The sequence below is a fragment of the Mobula hypostoma genome, chromosome 13, assembly GCF_963921235.1.
Source record: "Mobula hypostoma chromosome 13, sMobHyp1.1, whole genome shotgun sequence".
Taxonomy (NCBI): domain Eukaryota; kingdom Metazoa; phylum Chordata; class Chondrichthyes; order Myliobatiformes; family Myliobatidae; genus Mobula; species Mobula hypostoma.
Window position 1 is genome coordinate 51,924,544 of NC_086109.1, and position 27,617 is coordinate 51,952,160.

At 43.6% G+C, this 27,617-nt stretch overlaps 1 protein-coding gene across 3 annotated transcripts in view; it reads right to left on the reverse strand.

The window, feature by feature from the left end:
* LOC134355954 (SHC-transforming protein 1-like) overlaps positions 1 to 27,617 on the reverse strand; it is a 203,835-nt gene that overhangs the window by 80,109 nt on the left and 96,109 nt on the right. For all 3 annotated transcript variants that reach the window (XM_063066499.1, XM_063066497.1, XM_063066498.1), the window contains exons 4-5: positions 23,348 to 23,411; positions 17,969 to 18,088 (exon numbers count right to left, since the gene is read on the reverse strand). In XM_063066499.1, coding sequence (XP_062922569.1) covers positions 17,969 to 18,088; positions 23,348 to 23,411 — 184 coding nt within the window. The remainder of the gene's footprint in view (positions 1 to 17,968; positions 18,089 to 23,347; positions 23,412 to 27,617) is intronic.

Here is a 27,617-nt window from a genome sequence, read left to right on the forward strand (position 1 = left end):
GTCAGTGGTGGGAAAATTAATGGAAAGCATTCTTAGAGATGATATATATAATTATCTGGATAGACAGGGTCTGATTAGGAACAGTCAACATGGATTTGTGCGTGGAAGGTCATGTTTGACAAATCTTATTGAATTATTTGAAGAGGTTACTAGGAAAATTAACGAGGGTAAAGCAGTGGATGTTGTCTATATCAGCAGTCCCCAACCACTGGGCCGCAAAGCATGCGCTACCAGGCCGCGAGGAAACGATATGAGTCAGCTGCACCTTGCCTCATTCCTTGTCATGCCCACTATTGAGCCATTATGCATGCGAGGTCATTACCCGCGCGTCATGTCAGCACGGGAAGAAGATCAACTCCTTAAGCTTGCTGATGATGGCGGGCTGAAAAGTATGTTTGACATAACATCTCTGCCGGCATTCTGGATTAAAGTCAAGGCTAGATATCCTGAGATAGCCACGAAAGCACTGAAAACGTTGCTTCCATTTCCAACATATCTCTGCAATGAATGCAACGAAAACCAAATTGCGGAATAGACTGGACATAAGGAATCCCCTTCGAGTATCGCTGTCTCCCATCACCCTTCGATGGCACCGTCTTGTTGCAGGGAAACAAGCCCAGGGCTCCCACTGATTCAGCGATATTGGTGTGTTGCAATGATTTTATATGTTCATACGGGGAAAATATGTGCTGTGTGTTTAACATCCAAACGTTACTTAAAATGTTATGATGCTATTGACTTACTTATATAACCATGTAACAATTACAGCACGGAAACAGGCAATCTCTGCCCTTCTAGTCCATGCCGAACGCTACTCTCACCTAGTCCCACCGATCTGCACTCAGCCCATAACCCTCCATTCCTTTCCTGTCCATATACCTATCCAATTTTTCTTTAAATGATAATACCGAACCTGCCTCTACCACTTCTACTGGAAGTTCGTTCAACACTTACTTCAAGCTCCCCTGTCCTCCCCTGATAATTGACTTATCGCTATATTCATGCGAGGAAAATATTAGATTTGTTTGTTAGATAAACCCATTTAGAAACGAAATTGAGTGTATTAGCCACTTATTACCTATATTCTGGTCGCGATTAACACCCCCCACCCCCGTACAGAATCGCCAAAAATGATTTGTAGAAAAAATCAGCAAGTACACGCATGCGCACTGGTGCCCGCGCAAGGCTTCCTGGTCATTGTAGTCTCTCATGGTAAACAACGTATTTGACTGCTACTCTTGTCCATTGGCAACCCTATTCCCCCCGCCCCCGCCGCCGGGGTCGGCCGGTCCACAAGAATATTGTCAATATTAAACCACTCCGCAGTGCAAAAAAGGTTGGGGGCCCCTGGTCTATATGGACTTCAGTAAGGCCTTTGACAAGGTCCCACACAGAAGGTTGGTTAGGATGGTTCAATCGTTAGGAATTAATATTGAAGTTGTAAAATGGATTCAACAGTGGCTGGATGGGAGGTGCCAGAGAGTAGTGGTGGATAACTGTTTGTCAGGTTGGAGGCCGATGACTAGTGGTGTGCCTCAGGGATCTGTACTGGGTCCAATGTTGTTTGTCATATACATTAATGATCTGGATAATGGGGTGGTAAATTGGATTGGTAAATATGCAGATGATACTAAGATAGGTGGCGTTGTGGATAATGAAGTAGGTTTTCAAAGCTTGCAGAGAGATTTAGGCCAGTTAGAAGAGTGAGCTGAAAGATGGCAGATGGAGTATAATGCTGGTAAGTATGAAGTGCTACATTTTGGTAGGACTAATCAAAATAGGACATACATGGTAAGTGGTAGGGCATTGAGGAATGCAGTAGAACAGAGGGATCTAGGAATAATGGTGCATAGTTCACTGAAGATGGAATCTCATGTGGATAGGGTGGTGAAGAAAGCTTTTGGTATGCTGGCCTTTATAAATCAGAGCATTGAGTATAGGAGTTGGGACGTAATGTTAAAATTGCACAAAGCATTGGTGAGGCCAAATTTGGAGTATTGTTTATAGTTCTGGTCACTGAATTATAGGAAAGATGTCAACAAAATAGAGAGAGTACAGAAGAGATTTACTAGAATGTTACCTGGGTTTCAGCACCTAAGTTACAGAGAAAGGTTGGACAAGTTGGGTCTTTATTCTTTACAGCGTAGAAGGTTGAGGGGGGACTTGATAGCGGTATTTAAAATTATGAGGGGGATAGATAGAGTTGATGTGGATAGGCTTTTTCAATTGAGAGTAGGGGAGATTCCAACAAGAGGACATGAGTTGAGAGTTAAGGGCAAAAGTTTAGGGGTAACACGAGGGGGAACTTCTTTACTCAGAGAGTGGTAGCTGTGTGGAATGATCTTCCAGTAGAAGTGGTAGAGGCAGGTTCGATTTTGTCATTAAAAAAAAATTGGATAGGTACATGGACAGGAAAGGAATGGAGGGTTATGGGCTGTGTGCAGGTAGATGGGAAGGTGAGACTAAGTGTTCGGCAAGGACTAGAAGGACTGAGATAACCTGTTTCCGTGCTGTAATTGTTATATGGTGTTAGGTAAATTGAAGGGATTAAAGGCAGATAAATCCCCAGGGCCAGATGGTCTGCATCCCAGAGTGCTTAAGGAAGTAGCCCAAGAAATAGTGGATGCATTAGTGATAATTTTTCAAAACTCGTTAGATTCTGGACTGAGGATTGGAGGGTGGCTAATGTAACCCCATTTTTTAAAAAAGGAGGCAGAGAGAAACCGGGGAATTATAGACCGGTTAGCCTAACGTCGGTGGTGGGGAAACGGCTGGAGTCAGTTATCAAAGATGTGATAACAGCACATTTGGAAAGCGGTGAAATCATCGGACAAAGTCAGCATGGATTTGTGAAAGGAAAATCATGTCTGACGAATCTCATAGAATTTTTTGAGGATGTAACTAGTAGAGTGGATAGGGGAGAACCAGTGGATGTGGTATATTTGGATTTTCAAAAGGCTTTTGACAAGGTCCCACACAGGAGATTAGTGTGCAAACTTAAAGCACACGGTATTGGGGGTAAGGTATTGATGTGGATAGAGAATTGGTTAGCAGACAGGAAGCAAAGAGTGGGAATAAACAGGACCTTTTCAGAATGGCAGGCAGTGACTAGTGGGGTACCGCAAGGCTCAGTGCTGGGACACCAGTTGTTTACAATATATATTAATGACTTGGATGAGGGAATTAAATGCAGCATCTCCAAGTTTGCGGATGACACAAAGCTGGGCGGCAGTGTTAGCTGTGAGGAGGATGCTAAGAGGATGCAGGGTGACTTGGATAGGTTGGGTGAGTGGGCAAATTCATGGCAGATGCAATTTAATGTGGATAAATGTGAAGTTATCCACTTTGGTGGCAAAAATAGGAAAACAGATTATTATCTGAATGGTGGCCGATTAGGAAAAGGGGAGGTGCAACGAGACCTGGGTGTCATTATACACCAGTCATTGAAAGTGGGCATGCAGGTACAGCAGGCGGTGAAAAAGGCGAATGGTATGCTGGCATTTATAGCGAGAGGATTCGAGTACAGGAGCAGGGAGGTACTACTGCAGTTGTACAAGGCCTTGGTGAGACCACACCTGGAGTATTGTGTGCAGTTTTGGTCCCCTAATCTGAGGAAAGACATCCTTGCCATAGAGGGAGTACAAAGAAGGTTCACCAGATTGATTCCTTGGATGGCAGGACTTTCATATGAACAAAAGACTGGATGAACTGGGCTTGTACTCGTTGGAATTTAGAAGGTTGAGGGGGGTTCTGGTTGAAACGTATAAAATCCTAAAGGGATTGGACAGGCTAGATGCAGGAAGATTGTTCCTGATGTTGGGGAAGTCCAGAACGAGGGGTCACAGTTTGAGGATAAAGGGGAAGCCTTTTAGGACCGAGATTAGGAAAAACTTCTTCACACAGAGAGTGGTGAATCTGTGGAATTCTCTGCCACAGGAAACAGTTGAGGCCAGTTCATTGGCTATATTTATGAGGGAGTTAGATATGGCCCTTGTGGCTACGGGGATCAGGGGGTATGGAAGGAAGGCTGGTGCAGGGTTCTGAGTTGGATGATCAGCCATGATCATAATAAATGGCGGTGCAGGCTCGAAGGGCCGAATGGCCTACTCCTGCACCTATTTTCTATGTTTCTATGTTTCTATGTTATATGGTTAAATCCCACCCAACTCCTCCATCTCTAGACAAAGGCAGGTTTGCTGACCTCCAAACAACCTATTCCTTTCCACCCTTTTAATCCTGCTATAGAACTTTTTGGGATTTTCCTTAACTTTGCCTGCCAGATCCACCATATACCCTCCTTGCTCTCCTGGTTTCCCTCAAGTGTATTATGCATCTTCTAAACACAATGTAGGTATGCTTCTTTCTTTTTCTTGTCCAGAGCCTCATTATCTCTCATTTGCCAGTATTCTCTTCACCCTAACAGGAACAAGCTGCCTTTCAACTCTTAATATCACACTCTAAAAAGACTCCCACATGCCAATCCTTCTTTTCCCTTCAAACAAGTTTACACAATCAGCCCCTGCTAGAAACTGCCCAATTCTCCTCAGATTAGCCATGGTCCAGTTAAAATTTAAAGATTAACAGCACCGTAACAGGCCCTTCTGGCCCAGCATGCCCACATTGTCCAATTACACCCATGTGACCAAGTAACCTATTAACCCATACATTTTTTAAAAGTGGGAGGATACCAGAGTACCAGGAAGAAACCCATGTGGTGGCAGGAAGAACGTACAAACTTCTTATAAACAGCAGAAGAATTCAACCCAGGTCTCTGGTGCTGTAACAGCAATACATTAACCACCATACTACTGTGCTGCCCCTAACATGTGGGGCTGTCCTATCCTTTTCCATCATTATCTTAATACTAATAGAATTATGGTCACTGGAGATAGCCACTTTATTTACTTGCCCTGCTTTCTTCCCTAAGAGGAAGTCTATCCTCTCATGAAGGATCTTCAAAATATTGATTCAGGAAACTTTCCTGGACATATTTCATGCATTGCACCAGTTGTGCCCTTAACACTTAGGGCAGACCAGGCAATTCCAGGGAATTTAAAATTTCCCACAAGTCAACCCTATGATTCTTACAACTAACGACAATTTTTTTACACACGTTTTCATCAGGCTCCCACACTTAAGTGGACCTACAATCCAGCCCCACTAGAGTGACCCCCTCCTTCTTGTTTCTATCTACATGACCTCACTGGATGACTCTTCAAGAATGTCATCTCTAAGTATTGCTGTTACATCCTCCCTGATCAAAATGGCAACACCACCTCCTCACTTACCTGTACTTCTGTTATGCCTGTAGCATCTGAAGTCACAGAGTCATACAGCACAGAAATGGGCCTTCAAACTAACTAGTCCATGCTGAGTAAGATTCCCATCAAAACCAGTCCAATTTGTCTGCATTAAACCTTTTGTATTCACATATCTCTCCAAGTACCTTTTAAATGTTGTTGATCTACCTGCCTCAACTACTTTCTCTGGCATCTTATTCCATATATCGGTTACCCATTTCCTATTAAATCCCTCTCCTCTCACTATAAACTTATGCCTTCTAGTTCCTGATGCTCTAACCTTAGGAAAATGATTGTGTACATTGACCCCATTTATGTCTCTCTTGATTTTATACACCTCTGTATCACTTGGCATTCTTGAAAATGAAAATGTCCCAATCTGCTCAACTTCTTTTCATAACTCAGTTCACGGACTGCCAGCAACATCCTCCCAATTCTCCTCTGCATTCTTTCTAACTTAATGTCACCTTTCTGACAGTAGAGTGACCAAAACTAAACACAACAGTCCAAATGCAGCCTCATCAATAACTTGTATAACTGCAATATGCCAATTTCTATTCTCCATGTCTTGACCGATGAAGACCAGCATACCAAAAGTCTTCTTCAACACCCTATCCACTTGCGATGATACCTACTTGTACTCCTGGCTCCCTCTGTTCTACAACACTCCTCAGGGCCCTAGTCTCTGTCAGGACAGTAGCTTGATCTATTTTCCTGAAATACGACACTTCACCGGTCAAGATGGCGCCCACATACAAGGCTCCTTTGGTCAACATTTCCTGGATTGATCATGAAACCCTATATTTTACTTCCTTTATGCCTTTTTATGTGTTTTTTGTCTTGAATGTGATTCTGGAACGGTTGGAGCCCATGATTTGCAGTTTGGAGATTGTTTGGGTGTTTCAGCGCTCCGTAGTCTCTCAGGGGACTCCAGGAAGTAGAGGCAGCATGTGGAATACTTGTGACGAGGAGTCTGCAAGCCAATGTTCAAATCCAGTTTGCCGATTAAAGCTTCCATTGTTTGCCAATTAAAGTGACAAGGGAGATTGAAACGCTGGCTGCCTGCCTTTTTATCGCTGGGGGAATCACTCTACTGCTGGAGAGGGGAGACTGCCTTTTTATTGCTTTTGAGGTCACTCTGCTATGGAGAGGGAGAGTGTTGCCCAGGTTTTCGCATTTTGGATGTGGGCTTGGACCGTGGACCTTTTTTCAGTCTTATGTTTTTCGGTATTCCGTATTTTTTGCCCAATCTTTCTTCTTTTTTTGTGCGTGGAGAGGATCATTTGAGGATCAATATACCTGTTCTGTTTCGGTCATTTATTTTGTACAAGGAGGAGGGATTTTGGGGGTTGATGATCGTGCTACCTTTCTTTTCTTTCTTGGTTTCATGGCTATCTGGAGAAGAAGAATTTCAAATTTGCACACTTTGATAATAAATGAACCTTTGGACCTAACCATATTAAACTCCATTTGTCATTCATTAGCCCACCTACCTAGCTGATCAAGATCCCTCTGTAAATCCTGATTAACATCTTCACTGTTATCAACACTTCCTATTTTACTGCCATCTGCGAACTTGCTAGCAGTGCCTAGGTGTCGTGGGCCCGTCAGCAAAACACTGAGGAAAGAGAGCGCCCACCTAATAACCCAGAAGATGCCACCGCTCACTTGGCTACCCCACAGAGTCTAGGCAGCATGTCTCAGGAGTGCAAATAAGGGATATTAACATCCAGTCCTACATAACATACCTTATCCTTGTTCATTCTGTACCAGCCTAGATAAATATGTTACTACCGTCATGGACTTTATCAGCAATTATGCTGAGGACTCTGTACCCAAGAGGATAATCCAGATATTCCCAAACCAGAAACCAAGGATGAACCAAGTGATCCACTTCCTACTTAAGTCTAGGTCTACAGCATTTAAATCAGGTATCTTTGACCTTTACAAGCAACCAAGATATGAGCACTGTAAAGCTATTACAGAAATGTTGAGAGACAGTACCAGTTCAAAATGCTCAGTTCAGCTATCAGCAGTGGTAGTGCTTACATACTATTTCAGGTTACAAAATTAAATTGGGCAGCATCACTGACAACAACACATCCATTCTCATGAGCTTATAAGCCTACGTCATCAAGAACCAACTAGGATGGAGTGGTCATGTTGTTCGGATGAAAGGCCGAAACCAATCTTCTACTCCCAGCTTAAAGAAGGCAAACCTAAAAGAGGCAGACAACAGAAGAGCTTCAAAGATGTCTTAAAAGCCAACATGAAGAAATGTAACATCAACATCAACAATTGGGAAAACAATGCCAAGGACAGTAAACTCTGGCAAGCCATCATCCGAGAAGGAACTTTCGAAGCCAACAGATGTGCAGAATTAGAAAACAAGAGAAGAAAATGGAAAGAGAGGCAGCAACAACCAAAGCCCGATCTGCCAGCTGGAACTACCTGTCCTGAATGTGGAAGAACTTTCAAATCTGGATAGCAGTAATAGGATCGGTCCGGGTCAGCAAGGATTTACAAAGGGGAAATTGTGCCTGATGAATCTTCTGGAATTTTTTGAGGATGTAACTATGAAAATGGACAAGGGAGAGCCAGTGGATGTAGCGTACCTGGACTTTCAGAAAGCCTTTGATAAAGTCCCACATAGGAGATTAGTGGGCAAAATTAGGGCACATGGTATAGGGGGCAGAGGACTGACGTGGATTGAAAATTGGCTGGCTGACAGAAAACAAAGAGTAGCGATTAATGGGTCCCTTTCAGAATGGCAGGCGGTGACCAGTGGGGTACCGCAGGGTTCAGTGCTGGGACTGCAGCTGTTTACAATATATATTAATGATTTAGATGAGGGAATTAAAAGTAACATTAGCAAATTTGCCGATGACACAAAGCTGGGTGGCAGTGTGAAATGTGAGGAAGATGTTATGAGAATGCAGAGTGACTTGGGCAGACTGGGTGAGTGGGCAGATGCATGGCAGATGCAGTTTAATGTGGATAAATGTGAGGTTATCCACTTTGGTGGTAATAACAGGAAGGCAGATTATTATCTAAATGGAATAAGTTAGGAAAAGGGGAAGTACAACGAGATCTAGGTGTTCTTGTACATCAGTCACTGAAAGCAAGCATGCAAGTACAGCAGGCAGTGAAGAAAGCTAATGGCATGCTGGCCTTCATAACAAGGGGAATTGAGTATAATTGAGTGGTGGATCTGTGGAATTCCCTGCCACAGGAAGCAGTTGAGGCCAGTTCATTGGCTATATTTAAGAGGGAGTTAGATACGGCCCTTGTGGCTACGGGGATCAGGGGGTATGGAGGGAAGGCTGGGGCGGAGTTCTGAGTTGGATGATCAGCCATGATCATAATAAATGGCGGTGCAGGCTCAAAGGGCCGAATGGCCTACTCCTGCACCTATTTTCTATGTTTCTATGTTTCTATAAGAGCAAAGAGGCCCTTCTGCAGCTGTACAGGGCCCTGGTGAGACCACACCTGGAATACTGTGTGCAGTTTTGGGCTCCAAATTTGAGGAAGGACATTCTTGCTATTGAGGGAGTGCAGCGTAGGTTCACAAGGTTAATTCCCGGGATGACGGGACTGTCATATGTCGAAAGACTGGAGTGACTGGGCTTGTATACTCTGGAATTTAGAAGGCTGAGAGGGGATCTTACTGAATCATATAAGATTATTAAGGGATTGGACACGCTGGAGGCAGGAAGCATGTTCCCGCTGATGGGTGAGTCCAGAACCAGAGGCCACAGTTTAAGATTAAGGGGTAGGCCATTTAGAATGGAGTTGAGGAAAAACTTTTTCACCCAGAGAATGGTGGATGTATGGAACGCTCTGCCCCAGAAGGCTGTGGAGGCCAAGTCTCTGGATGCTTTCAAGAAAGAAATGGATAGAGCTCTTAAAGATAGTGGAATCAAAGGTTATGGGGATAAGGCAGGAACTGGATACTGATTGTGGATGATCAGCCATGGTCACAGTGAATGGCGGTGCTGGCTCGAAGGGCTGAATGGCCTACTCCTGCACCTATGGTCTATTGTCTATTGTCAAAGCCAAGATTGGACTCATAAGCCACTTGAGAGCCCATAAGTAGATCAACAGAATGAAGACCATCATCCTCAACCTCGAGAGATAGCCACGACAATGACAATTGCATTCTATGCATGTTTTGAACAGATGGGAATGGCTAAACCATTACCCAACCCAGCTGCCTCCAGTGCACCTGAACCAACACCATCACAGATGTAAGATCAGTCTTCTGGAGGGGCTATCTATGGAAAACATTGTTGTCCCTGACTATGTCTTTAAATGTTGTGATGTATTTTGAGACATCCTTCATCACTGTCTGCTTTAGGCTGTTGTTCCCTCCTGCTTTAAGAAGACCACTATCATCTTAGCACCAAGAAAAACAAGATATCGCGCCATAATAACTTCCACATATTGGCTGTGACATCCAGCATCATGAAGAACTTCAAGAGGCTGATCATGGCACACATAAACCTCACCCCACTGCTAAAACAGGCCTATGTCGAATGCCGTCTTCCTGGCCTTCACTCGTCTCTGAAGCATTTGGACAGTAAGGGTTACTAGTCGAAGAGAGGGAAGAGATTGCTGCACCTTTGGCGATGATATTTGAGTCTTCACTGGCTGAAGGATTAGTACCAGATGATTGGAGGGAAGCAAATGTTATTGCTTTGTTCAAAAAAGGAAGTGGGGATAACCCTGGGCATTTTAGACCAGTGAGTCTTATTTCAGTAGGGGGTAAATTATTGCAGAAGATTCTTAGAGACAGGATTTACGAGCATTTGGAGAAGCATGGTTTGATTAGGTACTGTCTGATTCATGGCTTTGTGAGGGGCAGATCATGCCTGATGAACCTGATCGAATGCTTTGAGGATGTGACAAAGCACATTGATGAAGTTAGAGCAGTGAATCTAGTGTACATGGAGTTTAGTAAGGTGTACAGTATAAGGTTCCCCATGGTAGCCCATTCAGAAAGCTTGAAGGCATTAGATCCAGGGTAACTGGTAGTCCACAACCAGCTCCTTTGTTTTTGTGACACTGAGGGAGAGGTTGTTTTTTAACACCACTGTGACAGGGCGATGACTTCCTCTCTGTAGGCTGCCTCATTATTATTTGAGATTAGGTCAATCTGTGTAGTGCCGTCAGCAAGTTTCATTAGCCGATTGGAGTTGTGGGTGGTGACAATGTCATGGGTTTACAGAGAGTAAAGAAGGGTGCTTAGGACACAGCCCTGAGGGGCTCCTGTGTTGAGGGTCAGAGGGGCAGAGGTGAGGGAGCCCACTCTTAACACCTGCCGGTGATCTGACAGCAAGTCCGGGATCCAGCAACACAAGGCAGGGTGAAGGCCAAGGTCTCTGAGCTTCTTGTCGAGCCTGGAGGGAATTATGGTGTTGAATGCTGAACTGTAGTCCAAAAGCAGCATTCTCACATAAGTCAAGTCCAGTCAAGTCAAGTCACTTTTTCTTGTCATTTCGACCATAACTGCTGATACAGTACACAGTAAAAACAAGACAACATTTTTCAGGACCATGGTGCTACATGAAACAATACAAAACCTACACTGAACTACATAAAACAACACAAAACTACACTAGACTACAGACCTACCCAGGACTGCATAAAGTGCACAAAACAGTGCAGGCATTACAATAAATAATAAACAAGACAATAGGCACAGTAGAGGTCAGTAGGTTGGTGTCAGTCCAGGCTCTGGGTATTGAGGAGTCTGATGGCTTGGGGGAAGAAACTGTTACATAGTCCGGTTGTAAGAGCCTGAATGCTTTGGTGCCTTTTGCCAGATGGCAGGAGGGAGAAGAGTTTGTATGAAGGGTGTGTGGGGTCCTTCATAATGCTGTTTGCTTTACGGATGCAGTGTGTGGTGTAAGTGTCTGTAACGGCAGGAAGAGAGACCTCGATGATCTTCTCAGCTGACCTCACTATCCGCTGCAGGGTCTTGTGATCCGAGATGGTGCAATTTCCGAACCCTGAAAGTTGCAACTTTCTGATCCCTGAAAGTTGCCTCACAGGTGGATAGGGTAGTTAAGAAAGCTTATGGGGTGTTAGCTTTCATAAGTCGAGGGATAGAGTTTAAGAGTCGCGATGTAATGATGCAGCTCTATAAAACTCTGATTAGGCTACACTTGGAGTACAGGGTCCATTTCTGGTCACCTCACTATAGGAAGGAAGTGGAAGCATTAGAAAGGGTACAGAGGAGATTTACCAGGATGCTGCCTGGTTTAGAAAGTATGCATTATGATCAGAGATTAAGGGAGCTAGGGCTTTACTCTTTGGAGAGAAGGAGGATGAGAGGAGACATGATAGCGGTGTACAAGATAATAAGAGGAATAGATAGAGTGGATAGCCAGCGCCTCTTCCCCAGGGCACCACTGCTCAGTACCAGAGGACATGGCTTTAAGGTAAGGGGTGGGAAGTTCAAGGGGGATATTAGAGGAAGGTTTTTTACTCAGAGAGTGGTTGGTGCGTGGAATGCACTGCCTGAGTCAGTGGTGGAGGCAGATACACTAGTGAAGTTTAAGAGACTACTAGACAGGTATATGGAGGAATCTAAGGTGGGGGCTTATATGGGAGGCAGGGTTTGAGGGTCGGCACAACATTGTGGGCCGAAGGGCCGGTACTGTGCTGTACTATTCTATGTTCTATAGGTAGTGTGAATGCACTCAGTCTTTTTACCAGAGTTGGAATCAAGAAAAAGAGAAAAATTGGATTGAAATAGTTTTTTTTTCCAGGCAAAGACTTGCTTGGCAAGTGGGAGGCCTTCAAAAGAGAAATTTTGAGAGTATAGATTTTATATATTCCTGTCAGAATAAAAGGTAAGGCAGACACCATTTCTGCTGCCCTCTGACTCTTCAATCATATACTCACCTAGAACCGCTAGCACAGCCACATATCCTTCCCAGGAAGTGGTCTTCTCTGACATCTTTTTCCACATCGCTCCAGATCCATTTTCAGGTCTCTTGGTTTGAACCCACTGAAGATCTCAGGTTGATTGAATGCTTCTCCCACTGCTTCCCCCTTTGAATTCTCAGCTCCACCCTTTTCACCATGTGGAGATACCTGGTGGCCCTTTCTCAGTGTCTGTCACAGCTCTGGGCCTCTCTCTCCTCCACCTGTCATGGAAATCTCTGACAGTTTATCCTCTGCTGGATCCATGCCTTCGTCTTTCTCACATCCAGTAAGAGATCAGAAGACTGCCTGCCTCCAGACCACAATCCCTGCTGCTTAGACATCGATTTGACCAGACTACAGATCTCGCTGATTCCATCCCCAACTCTGATGGCTCAGGATGCTTCCTGACCGGTGGCACTATTGTTGCCAACCCTGGTTCCAATGACCCCAAGTGGATCCCGAACCTGGATTCCATTACCACCTATGATCCTAGATGTTTTCAGAGTGCAAATTGCGCGGCCTCTAGCCAGGACCTTAATCACCAGCATCTCTAGGCTGAGACTTCACTCACTGCTATCCTTCTATCCCAGTTCTATTCCTTGCTATGCCTTCACTGTTCCTTCTGACTTTCCCCTCTCTGAGGTGGAACATCTGTCCTCAGCAAAGACCCCATTCGCTGGCACTTCAGTGAGTTCCACTCCCACCAAAACGCTGAGCTCTTCTACTGTCACCTCTGCCTCCGAGTCCACTTCTTTGGCAAGAATTCCACACCTCACATTGATTAACCTTCTCCCATCTTCAATCCTCTTCCTCTTCTTGGACACCCCATTCTGGTTCTATGCCTGCCCTAGATCTTTCAATCTCAAATTGCTGATGAGATATCAACAGCACTCCTCTCTTCTCCTTGATCCTTACCCTTTCTGAATGCTCTGCCCTCCACTCTCTCCACACGAATCCCAACCTCACCGTCAAACTTGTAAACCAAGGGGGTGCTGTTGCAGGGTGGTACACTGATCTCTACCATGCAATTCTCAGATACCTCCTCATTCCTACCCCTTGAAGAGGACTCCCAATCTGGACCAGCAGAAAACTGTATTCAACATCATCACTGACCTCATCAACTCTGGAAAACCGTCCCATTCATTGCTACCAAACTCACAGTTCCCTTAACCTGTCCTGCTTACTTTTACCTCCTACAAAAGTTCCATAAGCGTGACTTCTGGGTAGGCCTATTGTCTCTGCCTACTACTGCCCCACTGAACTCCTGTCCTCATACCTCAATTCCATTCTAATCCCCTTGGTTCAGTTCTTCCTACCTACTACTATGACACTTCTCATGCTCTCAATCTCCTCAGTAATTCTCAGTTCTCTGGCCCTGACTGCCTCATTTTCACCATGAATGGTTGGTCCCTATATATTTTTATCCACCATCAAGAAAGCCTCAAAGTTCTTCACTTCTTTCTTAACAAAAGAACCAACCAATTCCCCTCCACCACCACTTCCTCTGTCTGGCAGAACTGGTCGTCACCCTCAACAACTTTTTGTTTGGCTCCTCATACTTCCTCTAGACAAGAGGTAGTCACTGGCACCACATGGGCCCCAGCTATGCCTGCTACTTCATTGGCAATGTAGAACAGTCCATGTTTGAGGACTTCCCCAGGAATACTCCCCAACTCTTTTTCTGCTACATTGATGATTGCATTGGTGCTGCTTCATGCACCCATGCTGAGCTCATCTATTTCATCAACTTTGCATCTAACTTCCACCCTGCCCTTAATTTCACTTGGTCCATTTTTGACATCTATCTCCCCTTCTAAATCACTCTGTTTCCACCTCTGGAGACAAATTGTCAACCAGCATCTTTTATAAAGCTACTGATTCCCACAGTTACCTTGACTTCTCACCCTATCTCCTGTAGAAATGCTATTCCCTTTTCTCAGTTCCTTTGCCTCCACTGCATCCGTGGCTTTCCTCTCCAGGACATCACAGATGTTCTCCTTCTTCACAGAATGAGGTTTTCTTTCCTTCACTATTCTCCACTCTGCCCTCTTACCTCTCCTCACCTGTCTATCACTTCCCCCTGGGTCCCCTTCTCCTTCTCTTTCTCCTATGGTCCATTCTCTTCTTCGATCAGATTCCTTCTTCTCCAGCCCTTGACCTTTCCCACTCATCTGGTTTCACCTATCACCTTCTAGCTTGTCCTCCTTGCCTTCCACCCACCATTTTCTTCTGGAGTCTTCCGCCTTCCTTTTCAGTCCTGAAGAAGGGTCTTGGCCTAAAACATCAACTGTTCATTCATTTTCATAGATGCTGTCTGACCTGTTGAGTTCTTCCAGAATTTTGTGTGTGTTGTTTCAGGTTTGGGGAACCTTGGTTTGTGAGTATTTTTGGGTCCTTGGTTAAGAAGAGGGAATTGCATCACAGATATAGGCAGCAAGGAAATACTGTACATAATAAGTCTAAGAAATGCAAGAACGGAGTTAAGAGGAGATCAGAAGGACTAAAAGAAGGCATGAGGTTACTCAAGCAGCCAAGATGAAAGAGAATGTCAGGAGCTTTTGCAGATATATTAAAAGGACAGAAAGGAACAGAATTGGTTGTCTTGAATATCGGTGTGCTCATCTATGCATGGAACTCAAAGAGATGGGGAGATCTTAGATGGATTTGTTGCATCTATATTTACTCTGGAGACAGCCACTGAGTCTATAGAACTGAGGCAAAATAGCAGTGAGGTCAAAGACCATATCTAGATTGCAGGGGAGAGGTACTTGCTTTCCTGAGGAAACTTAGGGTGAATAGATCCCCAGGACCTGACAAGGTGCTCCCCCAGACCTTGTGAGAGGAAAGTGCAGAAATTACAGGGGACCAGCAGAGGTGTTTAAAATGCCCTTGAGGTGCTGGAGGTTTGAAGGACAGCTGACGTTCTGTTGTTTAAGAAAGACTCTTAGAATAAGCTAGGAAATTACAGGCCAGTGTGGCTGATGTCAGAGGTGGGGAAGTTATTGGAGGGTATTTTAAGGGACTGGATATACAAGCATTTGGATATACTGAGATTGATTAGGGATAGTCAACGTGGCTTTGTATGTGGTAGGTCATATCTAACCAATCTTTTTCGAGGTGGTTACCAGGAAAGTTGATGAAGGATAGGCAGTGGATGCTGTTTACATGTACTTTAGCAAGAATTTTGATGGAGTTCTGCATGGGAGGTTGGTCAAGAAGATTCTATCACTTGGCATTAAGGATGGGGTAGTAATTTGCATTCAACATTGGCTTTCTGGGAAAAGAGAAAGTGTGATAATAGATGTTTGCTTTTGACAGGAGGCCTGTGACTAGTGGTATGACACAGGTATCAGTGCGGGCTCCTTTGCTGGTTGTTATAATCTGGATGATGATATGGTTAACTGGTTCAGCAACTTTGTAGTGACAGCAAGATTGGAGACTTAGTGGACAGCAAGGAAGACTATCAAAGCTTGCAGTGGGATCTGAATCAGCTGGGAAAATGGACTGAAAAATAGCAGATAGAACTTAATGCAGTAAAGTGTGAGGAGGACAAACCAGAGAAGGACTTACACAATGAACAGCAGGGCACTGAGGAGTGTGGTAGAATAGAGTGATCTGGGAATGCATATACTAAATATGGTATCAAAGGTAGATGGGGTCATAAAGAGATCTTTTGGCACATTGACATTGATGAGGCCTAATTTGAGTATTGTGCACAGTTCTGGTCACCTACCTGCAGGAAAGATGTCAAGAAAATTGAAAGAGTGCGGATAAAATTTAGATTATGAAGACACATAGTCCTCTTTTATTGTCATTTAGTAATGCATGCATTAAGAAATGATACAATATTACAAGTATATTGCTAGGACTTGAGGACCTAAGTTATAGAGAAAGGTTGAATAGGTTTGGATTTTATTTTGTGGAGCATAGGAGAATGATGGAGGATTTGATAGAAGTGTATAAAATGATGAAGGGTAAATGCAAGCAGGCTTTTGTCACTCAGGTTAGGTAAGACTAGAACTAGAGGTCATAGGTTAAGGGTGAAAGTTGAAATATTTAAGGGGAACACGGGGAACTTCTTTACTCAGAGGATGGTGAGAGTATGGAATGAGCTGCCAGTGGAAGTGGTGTTTTCAACACTGAAGAGAAGTTTTGCTAAGTGCATGGATGCGAAGGATATAGAAGGTGTAGGTCAACATCTTACAGAATCTATACTGGGCTCAACACATTGATGCAATCATGATAAAGTCAGGCCAGTGGCTTTACTTCATTAAGAGTTTGAGGAGATTTGGTATTTCGCCAAAGACACTCGCCTATTTCCATAGATGTATGGTGGAGAACATTCTGACTGGTTGCATTCCAGCCTGGCATGGAACCAGCAATACACAGGATCACAAGGTTATAAACTCAGCCAGTTCAATATGATCAGAACACTCAAGAAGATAGCATCCATCATTAAGTACCCTCATCATCAGGGACATAAACACAAGAGAGTCTGTATACACTGGAAATCCAGAGTAATGTATACAAAATGTTAGAGGAATTGATCTTGGTCTGAAACATAAGCTCTTTATTCCTGTCTATAAATGCTACCTGATCTGCTGAGTTCCTCCAGCATTTTGTGTGTGTTAGTCATCAAGGACATGACCTCCTCACATTACTACCATTGGGGAAGAGGTATAGACATCTGGAGATCCACAATCAATGTTTTAACAACAGCTTCTTTCTTGTCGGCATTAGATTTCTGAACACCCCATGAACCCATGAACACCATCTCATTATTCATTTGTTTCACTATTTATTGATTTTTGTAACAGAAATAATTTTTATGTCTTGCACTGTACTGCTTCTGAAGAGGCCTAGGTTTAAAGTGAGAGGGGAAAGATTTAGTAGGAACTTAAGGGGTTTCTTTATTACACAAAGAATGGTATAGAGGTGGATTGAGCTGCCAGAAGAAGGGGTTGAAGCAGGTACAAAAAGAACTTTTAAAAGACAGTAGTTGGACAGGTACATGGATTGGAATAGTTTAGAAGGTTATGGGCAAATGCTGCAAATGGTTCAAGCTTGGATGCAACGTCTTGATTGGCATAGACCAGATGGCCCAAGAGCCTTCCTCAGTGCTGTATGACTCTACGTGCAGGTTAAAATGTAATTAATATTGTTGTAGAGTAAATTACAATTGGCAAGCAATTGGCAAGTCTAATGGAGATGTTATTATTTTATTATTTTCCACTGTGGATGAAGTGGTGTGTGATGCAAATTTAAAGCCAATGGTGCACTCTTTCTTGGACTGTTAATATTTGAAAAAAAAACAGATCTATATTGGGCTGAGTCCACTACTCTCTCAATAGATCAGCATAAGTACAGCACATTATTTGTGAAAGAAGATTTGAGTTACTATTAATATAATTAACTTTAATGCAAATGAAATTGCACCATTTTATAAATTCTAAACTGATTAGGGGTTGAGCAGAACATGAAGGTAATGTTCTTGACTCATGACAAAACTTCCCTGAGTAATTTATGAGAACTGATCCAGTGTTTTGACTGAACACTGGTGCCTTAACGCTCACTGGTAACACAGTAAATGTAGTGCATAATCACTACTTTTTCCAAAACTATTTCTGCAACAGGGGAGATAGCATAGCTGAACTCACACTGAATATCACAATTCAATTCACATCATCGGCAAATATTAACATTATTCTGAATCTTGGTTCATGACAAAATCTTACCTGTTTGGAGTCTGGGAGCATTAAGCTGAGGCTGCTCGTAGAGATGCACATTATGGTCTTCATTCCTGCAAACTGGAGGTTACTCTTTCCCAAGACAGTAGACAATCCTTTGCTGGGAGGCTGGAGTATAAAAATCCAAGGTTATTGGTTTTCTCACTTCATTTTGACTCAACAGTCAAAAGCTGGAAACGTATTAAGAACAGAAAATGCTGGAAATAATTATCAGATCAGCTGCATCTGCAGAGAGAAACCCAATATCATTTCTTTCCATAGACACTGCGTAATCTGCTATGAACTTGTAGTAGTTCTCAGTTTTTATTTACCAAGTGCATGGTATTATGGTGCAGTAAAATTTGGTTCATAGCCATGGCCTTTTCCTCAAGTTTTCTGCTTCAGTCTGGAGTGATGCTGTGGAGTCAGGGAGTTCCTCAGCATTGAGGGGTGGGAAGTTAGGAGCTCACTGGCTTTATCCAGGGAATGGCATGTGAATGGCAGTGATGAAAGCCTGGAAGTAAATCCCAATTCCTTCATATAGCAACAGTAACCAAGAAAAGTAAATCAAATTCCTTGTAAAATCTGCAAAATAATTTTTTTAAAACACTTTCTACTTAAACAACCCACCAGAACAACAAAGCTATCTCAAACAATTGGCTCTGCTGCACTGGTGATGTCTGATGGGTTGACCCTTTCTGCAACACAAGGTAGCTTTTAATAGCATGCTGTCATTCAACAACTAACTCATGATTCATAGAAACTCCTCAGTTCAGCTATTGACCATGTTCTTGTCTGCAATGTTGGCCTACAAATAATTTATTAATCTGTTTAAAACAAAGACTACTTTTAATATCATTCATGATAATGATGTTATCAGGAAAAGTTACGTGCTATTTCAATAGATGTTTACAAGATGCTCCCAACTGTGTCAGCTTCCAGGGTTTAGATGCTCTAAGTTTCCGGAGTATGGACGGCTGGCGCAGCCCCTTTAAGGGTTCAGGACTGTCCTGCTAATTGGCAATCATGTTTTGGGTGCCATGAGATGAGTATTTAAAGAGCACTTAAATGGAGCCTCGGTGCTCAATCGTAAGCCTAACTGAGGATATCGTCTAGCATTTTGTTTTGCTCTGTTCTCATTCCAGCTTTATACCATGTCTCGATCCTTGCCTTCCATTACTCCAGCATTTGGATCCTAACCACCCTTGTCAAGATCATTCAACACATACCATTGAGCCAGCATGGATGTAGCAGGGTATCAGAGTCTTCCATCCACTGTGGCCAACCACAGTAAGAGGATTTCCAGACAGAGCCTGGAGATACACGGCCTCCAGGTAGCCATTTGCAACTTTTTCAAGAAAGGAGTCAGAGTCACTGGGAGAGCCAGTCAATCGCTCTGTGAATCCAGTACTTCTTCCAATCCTGGAGAGATTTGATGGTGACCAGGGTTCTTGCCAGGGCTTCCTCATCCATTGCTTATGAGTATTTGAATTCCAGTCATCCCAGTTCCTTTCGCAGCAAGGAAAGGTGGCCTTCATTATGTCTTCTGACTGGGAGAGTCCTGGCCTGAGCCACTGCGCATTGGGAGTGCAGATCACATATTTGCTTGGATTCAGAGGAATTCATGGCTGCCATGAAGAAGGTGCTCCATCACTCCGCTGGAGCCAGCCAAACCTAGGACCACCTGATGAAGATTTGACAGGATGGGGAGTCAGTGGCTGACTACAGAATCAAATTTCAGAACTTGGCCCAAGCGAGTGGCTGGAATGGGGAGGCCTTGGCCACTCTATACCACCATGGACTCCAAGATGCTCTCGCCTTGGAAAAGCCAACAGAAAAGAGTTTAGAGGATTAAACCGCATAATGGCCAAGAATTGCTACTCCCTTCCAGTCATGAATAGGCCTTTGAGATACTCCAAGGGGTAAGAGTATTCACGAAGCTAGCGCTGTGGGTTGCGTACAATGTGGTCTGTATAAAAGAGGGTGATGATTGGAAGACACCGACAGGGCACTATGAGTACCTGGTTATGCCCTTTGGGCTTGTGAATGCTCCAGCAGTTTTTCAGGCCTTTATCAACGACATGCTTCAGGATACTCTCCATAAGCAAGCCTTCTACTTGGATGATATCCTTATCTTCTCAAAGTCCATGGAGGAGCATGTCGCCCATGTCAGAGTATCCTAAAGAGGCTTCTAGACCATGGACATTATGTTAAGCTGGAGAAGTCCGAATTTCATGTAACAACCATTTCATTTTTGGGTTTCATCATCTTCAATAGCAATCTCAAGATGGACCCTAGCAAGACCCAGGCCACAACCATCCAGTGTCAAATGTCCAATGATTCCTGGGATTTGCAAACTTTTACCAGAAGTTCATCAAGAACTTCAGCTCAGTGGCAGCTCTGCTGACAGAGCTAAGTAATAAATCCATGAGTCTTTTTGTCTGAACTGCTGAAGCAGAGCTTAAACAGCAGTTCACATCAGCTCCCATATTGATTTCTGTTAACCCGAACCCTCCCTTCATCATAGAGGTGGGCGCCTCAGACATTGGAGTGCATTCTTCTCCAGGCAGCTATTCCCGGCACAGGGAAACTATGACATCCGAATTTGGGAGCTTCTTGTAGTTAGATTAGTTTTGGAGGAATGGTGTCACTGTCTAGAGAAAATAAGAATTCTTTTATCATTTGGACAGATCACAAGAATCTGGCTTATATTCAGGAGGCCAAGAGACAGAATTCTAGGCAGGCCAGGTGGCGTTTGTTTTTAACCGCTTTAATCTCATCCTGACCTATTGACCAGGGTCAAAAAAAAAACAGAGGCCAGATGCCTTATCCTGCCTGTTTGATGGACCTGAACAAGAGGAGTAGCCTACCACCATTTTGCCCCAAGCTAGAGTAGTAGGGGAGATTTCCAAGAACTGTTCTCTGGGTTGGCTGCTCATTCCAAGTTCCATCCGGTCTCAGATACTCTAATGGGGACATTTATCAAGAATGAACGCTCACCCAGGGATTCCCAGCACACTTGAGTTTATCAAGAGGAGGTATTGATGGCCCAGAATGATGAAAGAGGTTCAGCAATATGTGTAGGCATGCAAGCTGCATGCCTGGAACATGGAGCCCTGCACCCGACCTCAAGGGTTCCTCCATGCTCTACCAGATTCTGGAAAGACCATGGGTGCAAGTCTCCATGGATTTTCTTATGGGTCTCCTGCCATCCAAGGGTAAGACTGGCATCATGGTAACCGTTTTAGAAAGCCTGCAAGTTCATTGTCTTGGATAAGCTACCATCTGCGGTGGGGACAACCAAAATTATCCTGGACTAGGTCTTAAGGATCCAGGGCTTTCCAGTCGACATTGTCTCAGATTGTGGTCCACAATTGGCATCACATTTCTGGAAGGCGTTCTGAAAGTTGATTGGAGCAACAGCAAGTTTTTCCTTTGGGTTACACTCACAGTCCAACGGCCAGAAAGAGCAGACCAACCAAGATTTGGTACCCTAAGATGCCTGGCCTCAGAAAGACCGGATGAGTGGTGTGACCATTTGGTGTGAACAGAGGTTGCCCACAACACCTTACAGAATTCGGCAGCTGAGGTCTCACTCTTTGAGTGCCAGTTTGGTTATCCTCTGCCACACTTTCCGGAACAGGAGACCGAGGTTGGGGTTCCTGTGGCCAAAGATCTCACCCAGCCTTGCAAGCAGAAATGGATTATGGCAAGATAAATTTTGCTGGCTTCTACCTGGAAGGCAGAAACCAGGGCAAACTGAAGAAGAAAGAGACCTGCTTTGCAGCTTGGGCAACAAATCTGGCTGTCCACTCATGATTGCCTCTCTGGGTAGAGTCTAGAAAGTTGGTGTCCAAGTTCACTGAAGCCTTCAAAGTCCTGAGAAAAGTAAACCTGGTGGTTTACACCTTGCAGCTCGTTAAGACCCTAAAGATCAATCCAGCTTCCCTATATCTTAATTAAAATCTGTCTGCACCAGCCCCTTAGCCCCATCACCATCAGCCCCACTGCCACCCAGGTTTATTAATGGGGAACATCTTCACAGTGAGAAGATTTTAGACTCAGGAACTGTTCGGGGTGTTTGGCAATACCTCATGGACTGGGGGGATTCAGACCGGAGGAGAGGTGCTGTGTGCCTGAAAGAGATATCCTGGATCCAGCTCTCAACCATGATGACCATCACCACCTTTCCGACCAGGCAGGGCCATCAGGAGTCGGCCGTAGGGGACAGTGTCCTGTTATGAGACACTCCCAACTGTGCTAGCTGCCAGGATTTAGACTCTCGAACTCTCTGGAGTATGGATAGCTGGTGCGGCAACTTTAATGGTTCATCCTGCTAATTAGCAATCATGTTTTGGATGCCAAGAATCGAGTATTTAAAGAGCACCTGAACAGAGCTTCAATGCTCAGTCGTAAGCCTAATGAGAGATATTGTCTAGCATTTTGCTTTGGTCTCTTCTCATTCCAACTTCTTACCGTGCCTCGATCCTTGTTTTCTGATATTCCAGCATTTGGATCCTAATCATCCTTGTTTAGGTCTTTCATCACAATATAAGGAAGTACTGACACTCATATCCTGTTCAGAGAGATAGTTCTCAGCTTTGATGGAAGAATTACATTGATTTTTGATGAAACCTCTCCAGATACTCTCCTATAAAACACAGAGTTTCTAACTTGGGGGCAGATAAGCTTAAAAAAGAACAGCAGAAAAGATTACATGCCAGAGTAACTGAAAGGTCAAGAGATGTTGAGTATTAATTTAAAAACGCAAACAACAGGAATTCTGCAGATGCTGGAAATTCAAGCAACACACATAAAAGTTGCTGGTGAACGCAGCAGGCCACCCTCCCCCTCCAACTTTCAAATCCCTTACTCACTCTTCCTTCAGTTAGTCCTGACGAAGGGTCTCGGCCTGAAACGTCGACTGCACCTCTTCCTAGAGATGCTGCCTGGCCTGCTGCGTTCACCAGCAACTTTTATTTGTGTTGAGAATTAATTTATTTTTTTCAAGGAAATAGGTATCTTTGCCTCCAGAGATGCTGCCTGACCGCTAGAGTTTCTCCAACTGATTGAATTTTATTCCAGATTCCAGCATTTGCAGTATCTTGTGTTTTAAAGATTCACAGGGCTATGGACCAACTGCAGTCAGGATGGAGAAGTTGGGCTGAAGGGCCTGTTTCTATGCTGTACGTCAATAACTCAATTGGCTTCTAGATCAGAATTCATAGAAAGAATTTCATCAGTTGCTTAATTACAAAAATATATGAAGCAACATACTTAGATTAAATATGAACTGGATTTTGGTTGTGTATTACTTTAATATTAATCTTAATCTGTACATGTAGTTTAAAAATTGTCTAACATACACCATGTCTGTGCTGTATTTACCTTCCTTTTTCTTATGGCAGCTTCATCGCCTAAAACAGCCTCGCACACTCTGTTTATAGCTTCCCTGTGGAATAAAAAACATCACAATTATTGATAAAAAGCTTAAAAATAACAATGAAATTACCTGTGATGTAAAGCTTCAGAAGAATTTTTAGAAATCCGTTGTAAAGCAGCTGATAGTACAGTAGGTTTATATAGGTCAGCATAACACCATAGGCTCATTTTGTGCTTTACTGTTCCATGTCCTATGCTGTCTATGCTCTGTATTCTAGATGGTGGTTGGTTCAGGACACAAGCAGTAAACAGAAGACTCCATTAGACAAGCTGCTAACTACTTGGATCAATCAGGAGTCTCCAACTGGAGGAGATTTAAAATATGCTAACTATGAGTGTTTTAATTATCTAGACAAATATTATTGATTAACAGCTTCTGTGCAAGCACATGGGTGTTCTGCACAATGGGTCCTCATCTACATTCTCAATTTAAAGAAAGAACAAACTGATTAGAATTCTTTCAAGGTCTACAATATTTACTTCCAGCAACAACATTCCTCTGTCGGCAAACTTTAATGAAATTTCCTTTCAAAATAAAAGTTCAGCACATTAACATCAGTGTGAAATGATCCGATTGTACTGGAGATTGTGAAGTTTCATTTGTGGAGGACAGTGAGAGTATGTGATACATCAATCTCCAGAACTCCTGGGTATCAAAGGACAGGCAGGAAGTCAGAGGGGATGGCACTGCATGTTGGCAAAAAGTGAAATCAAGTTATTAGAAAGAGGTGGCATAAGATCAGCAGGTGTTGAATCATTATGGATATAGCTAAGGAACTGCAAGGATAAACAGACCCTGATGGGAGTGATATACAGACACTCAGAGAGTAGTAAGGATGTGGTCTACAAATTACAATGCAAGATAGAAAATGCATGCCAAAAGGGCAATGTTAGAATGGTTGTGGGGGATTTCAAAATGCAGATAGATTGGGAAAATCAGGTTGGTGCTAGATTCCAGGGACAGGAATTTCTAGAATGCGTATGAGATGTTTTTTTAGAGCAGCTCGTGGTTGAACCCACATGAGTGGTGGTAAGGCAATGATCCAGAATTGATTAAAGAGCTTAAGGTAGAAGAACCCTTAGGAAAAAGTGATCATAATATGATTGAATAGGGTCACAAAAATGATTCCAGGATTGAAAGGCTTGCCATATCAAGAGTGTCTGATGGCTCTAGGTCTGTATTCATTAGAATTCAGAGAATGAGCGGTGACCTCATTGAAACCTATCAAATGGTGAAAAGCCTTGATAGAGTGGATGTGGAGAAGGTGTCTCATATGGTGGGAGAGCATAAGACCACAGGACACTGCCTCAGAATAGAGGGGCATCCTTTTAGACAGAAATGAGGAGGAATTTCTTTAGCCAGAAGGCTGTGAAATCTATGGAATTATTTGGCATAAGCAGCTGTGAAGAACAAGTTTTTATGTATACTTAAGGCAGAGATTGATAGATTCTTGATTGGTCAGGGAATGAAGGGATATGGGAGAAGGCAGGAGATTGGGGCTGAGAAGAAAATTGGATCAGCCATAATGAAATGGTGGAGCAGGCTTGATGGGCCAAATAGCCTAATTCTGCTCCTATATCTTATAGTCTTTACCTACTAATCATTAATTATAGGAGGATTCTTTTCAAAAAACTACAATGAATACAAAGTACTTTCTAATGCATTTAAAATAGTAATTCCAGGTATCTGAAGGTTCAATTAATGTTATTATTGTCCTTTACACTTATTCTGTTTTTATTTTGTGAAGCACGTGGCCAAGTGGTTAAGGCGTTCACCTAGTTACCTCAAGGTCGCTAGTTCGAGCCTCAGCTGTGGCAGCGTCTCTGTGCCCTTGAGCAAAGTACTTAATCGCACATTGGTCTAGTCTGTGCGAGGAGTGGCGCCCCACACAGACTTCCAATCTGCGCCTTGTAAGGCATGAAAATGCCCGACGCAGGCCTCTCATGGTCTGAGTTGATGTTCTCTCCCTCCCCCTTATTCTGTTAGAAGAATATTTCTTGCATTACAGAGCAGATTCCATTTCCAAATTTATTTAAAAAATTATGAATGAATACAATAATAGACTGTATAACAAACTCATTCGTAAGGCCAGTGATGTTGTGGGGATGGAACTGAACTCTCTGACGGTGGTGTCTGAAAAGAGGATGCTGTCCAAGTTGCATGCCATCTTGGACAATGTCTCCCATCCACTACATAATGCGGTGAAATGATCGGACAAAGTCAGCATGGATTTGTGAAAGGAAAATCATGTCTGACGAATCTCATAGAATTTTTTGAGGATGTAACTAGTAGAGTGGATAGGGGAGGACCAGTGGATGTGGTATATTTGGATTTTCAAAAGGCTTTTGACAAGGTCCCACACAGGAGATTAGTGTGCAAACTTAAAGCACACGGTATTGGGGGTAAGGTATTGGTGTGGGTGGAGAATTGGTTAGCAGACAGGAAGCAAAGAGTGGGAATAAACGGGACCTTTTCAGAATGGCAGGTGGTGACTAGTGGGGTACCGCAAGGCTCAGTGCTGGGACCCCAGTTGTTTACAATATATATTAATGACTTGGATGAGGGAATTAAATGCAGCATCTCCAAGTTTGCGGATGACACGAAGCTGGGTGGCAGTGTTAGCTGTGAGGAGGATGCTAAGAGGATGCAGGGTGACTTGGATAGGTTGGGTGAGTGGGCAAATTCATGGCAGATGCAATTTAATGTGGATAAATGTGAAGTTATCCACTTTGGTGGCAAAAATAGGAAAACAGATTATTATCTGAATGGTGGCCGATTAGGAAAAGGGGAGGTGCAACGAGACCTGGGTGTCATTATACACCAGTCATTGAAAGTGGGCATGCAGGTACAGCAGGCGGTGAAAAAGGCGAATGGTATGCTGGCATTTATAGCGAGAGGATTCGAGTACAGGAGCAGGGAGGTACTACTGCAGTTGTACAAGGCCTTGGTGAGACCACACCTGGAGTATTGTGTGCAGTTTTGGTCCCCTAATCTGAGGAAAGACATCCTTGCCATAGAGGGAGTACAAAGAAGGTTCACCAGATTGATTCCTGGGATGGCAGGACTTACATATGAAGAAAGACTGGATGAACTGGGCTTGTACTCGTTGGAATTTAGAAGATTGAGGGGGGATCTGATTGAAACGTATAAGATCCTAAAGGGATTGGACAGGCTAGATGCAGGAAGATTGTTCCCGATGTTGGGGAAGTCCAAAATGAGGCGCCACAGTTTGAGGATAGAGGGGAAGCCTTTTAGGACCGAGATTAGGAAAAACTTCTTCACACAGAGAGTGGTGAATCTGTGGAATTCTCTGCCACAGGAAACAGTTGAGGCCAGTTCATTGGCTATATTTAAGAGGGAGTTAGATAGGGCCCTTGTGGCTATGGGGGTCAGGGGGTATGGCGGGAAGGCTGGGGCGGGGTTCTGAGTTGGATGATCAGCCATGATCATAATAAATGGCGGTGCAGGCTCGAAGGGCCGAATGGCCTACTCCTGCACCTATTTTCTATGTTTCTGTGTTTCTATAATGTACTGGTTGGGCACAGGAGTACATTCAGCCAGAGACTCATTCCACCGAGATGCAACACAGAGCATCATAGGAAGTCATTCCTGCCTGTAGCCATCAAGCTTTACAGCTCCTCCCTTGGAGGGTCAGACACCCTGAGCCAATAGACTGGTCCTGGACTTATTTATTAATTTACTGGCATAATTTACATATTACTATTTAACTATTTATGGTTTTATTACTATTTAATTATTTATGGTGCAACTGTAACGAAAACCAATTTACCCTGATATCAATAAAGTATGACTATGACTATAACATCATCTGGCAAGAACAAGAGACTGGGCAAATGCATCTCTCCTGCTCATGATCCTTACCTTTTACATTATAGAAACTCAGAACCACAGAACAATCACAGACAAAGCTCCATACACAAAAGTTGCTGGTGAACGCAGCAGGCCAGGCAGCATCTCTAGGAAGAGGCGCAGTCGACGTTTCGGGACTAGCTGACAAAGCTCACTCACTTCACTCCGTGCTGACTCTTTGGCAGAGCTTTTCAATTAGGTTCACTTTCCTATAACCCTTTTTCATTCAAGTAATTATCTAGTTTCCTTTTGAACATTACCACTGAATCAGTTTCCATGAACCCTTAAAGAACTGGACATTCAACAAATCACAGTTTGCTGGAGAAAACACCATCTCCTTGTACT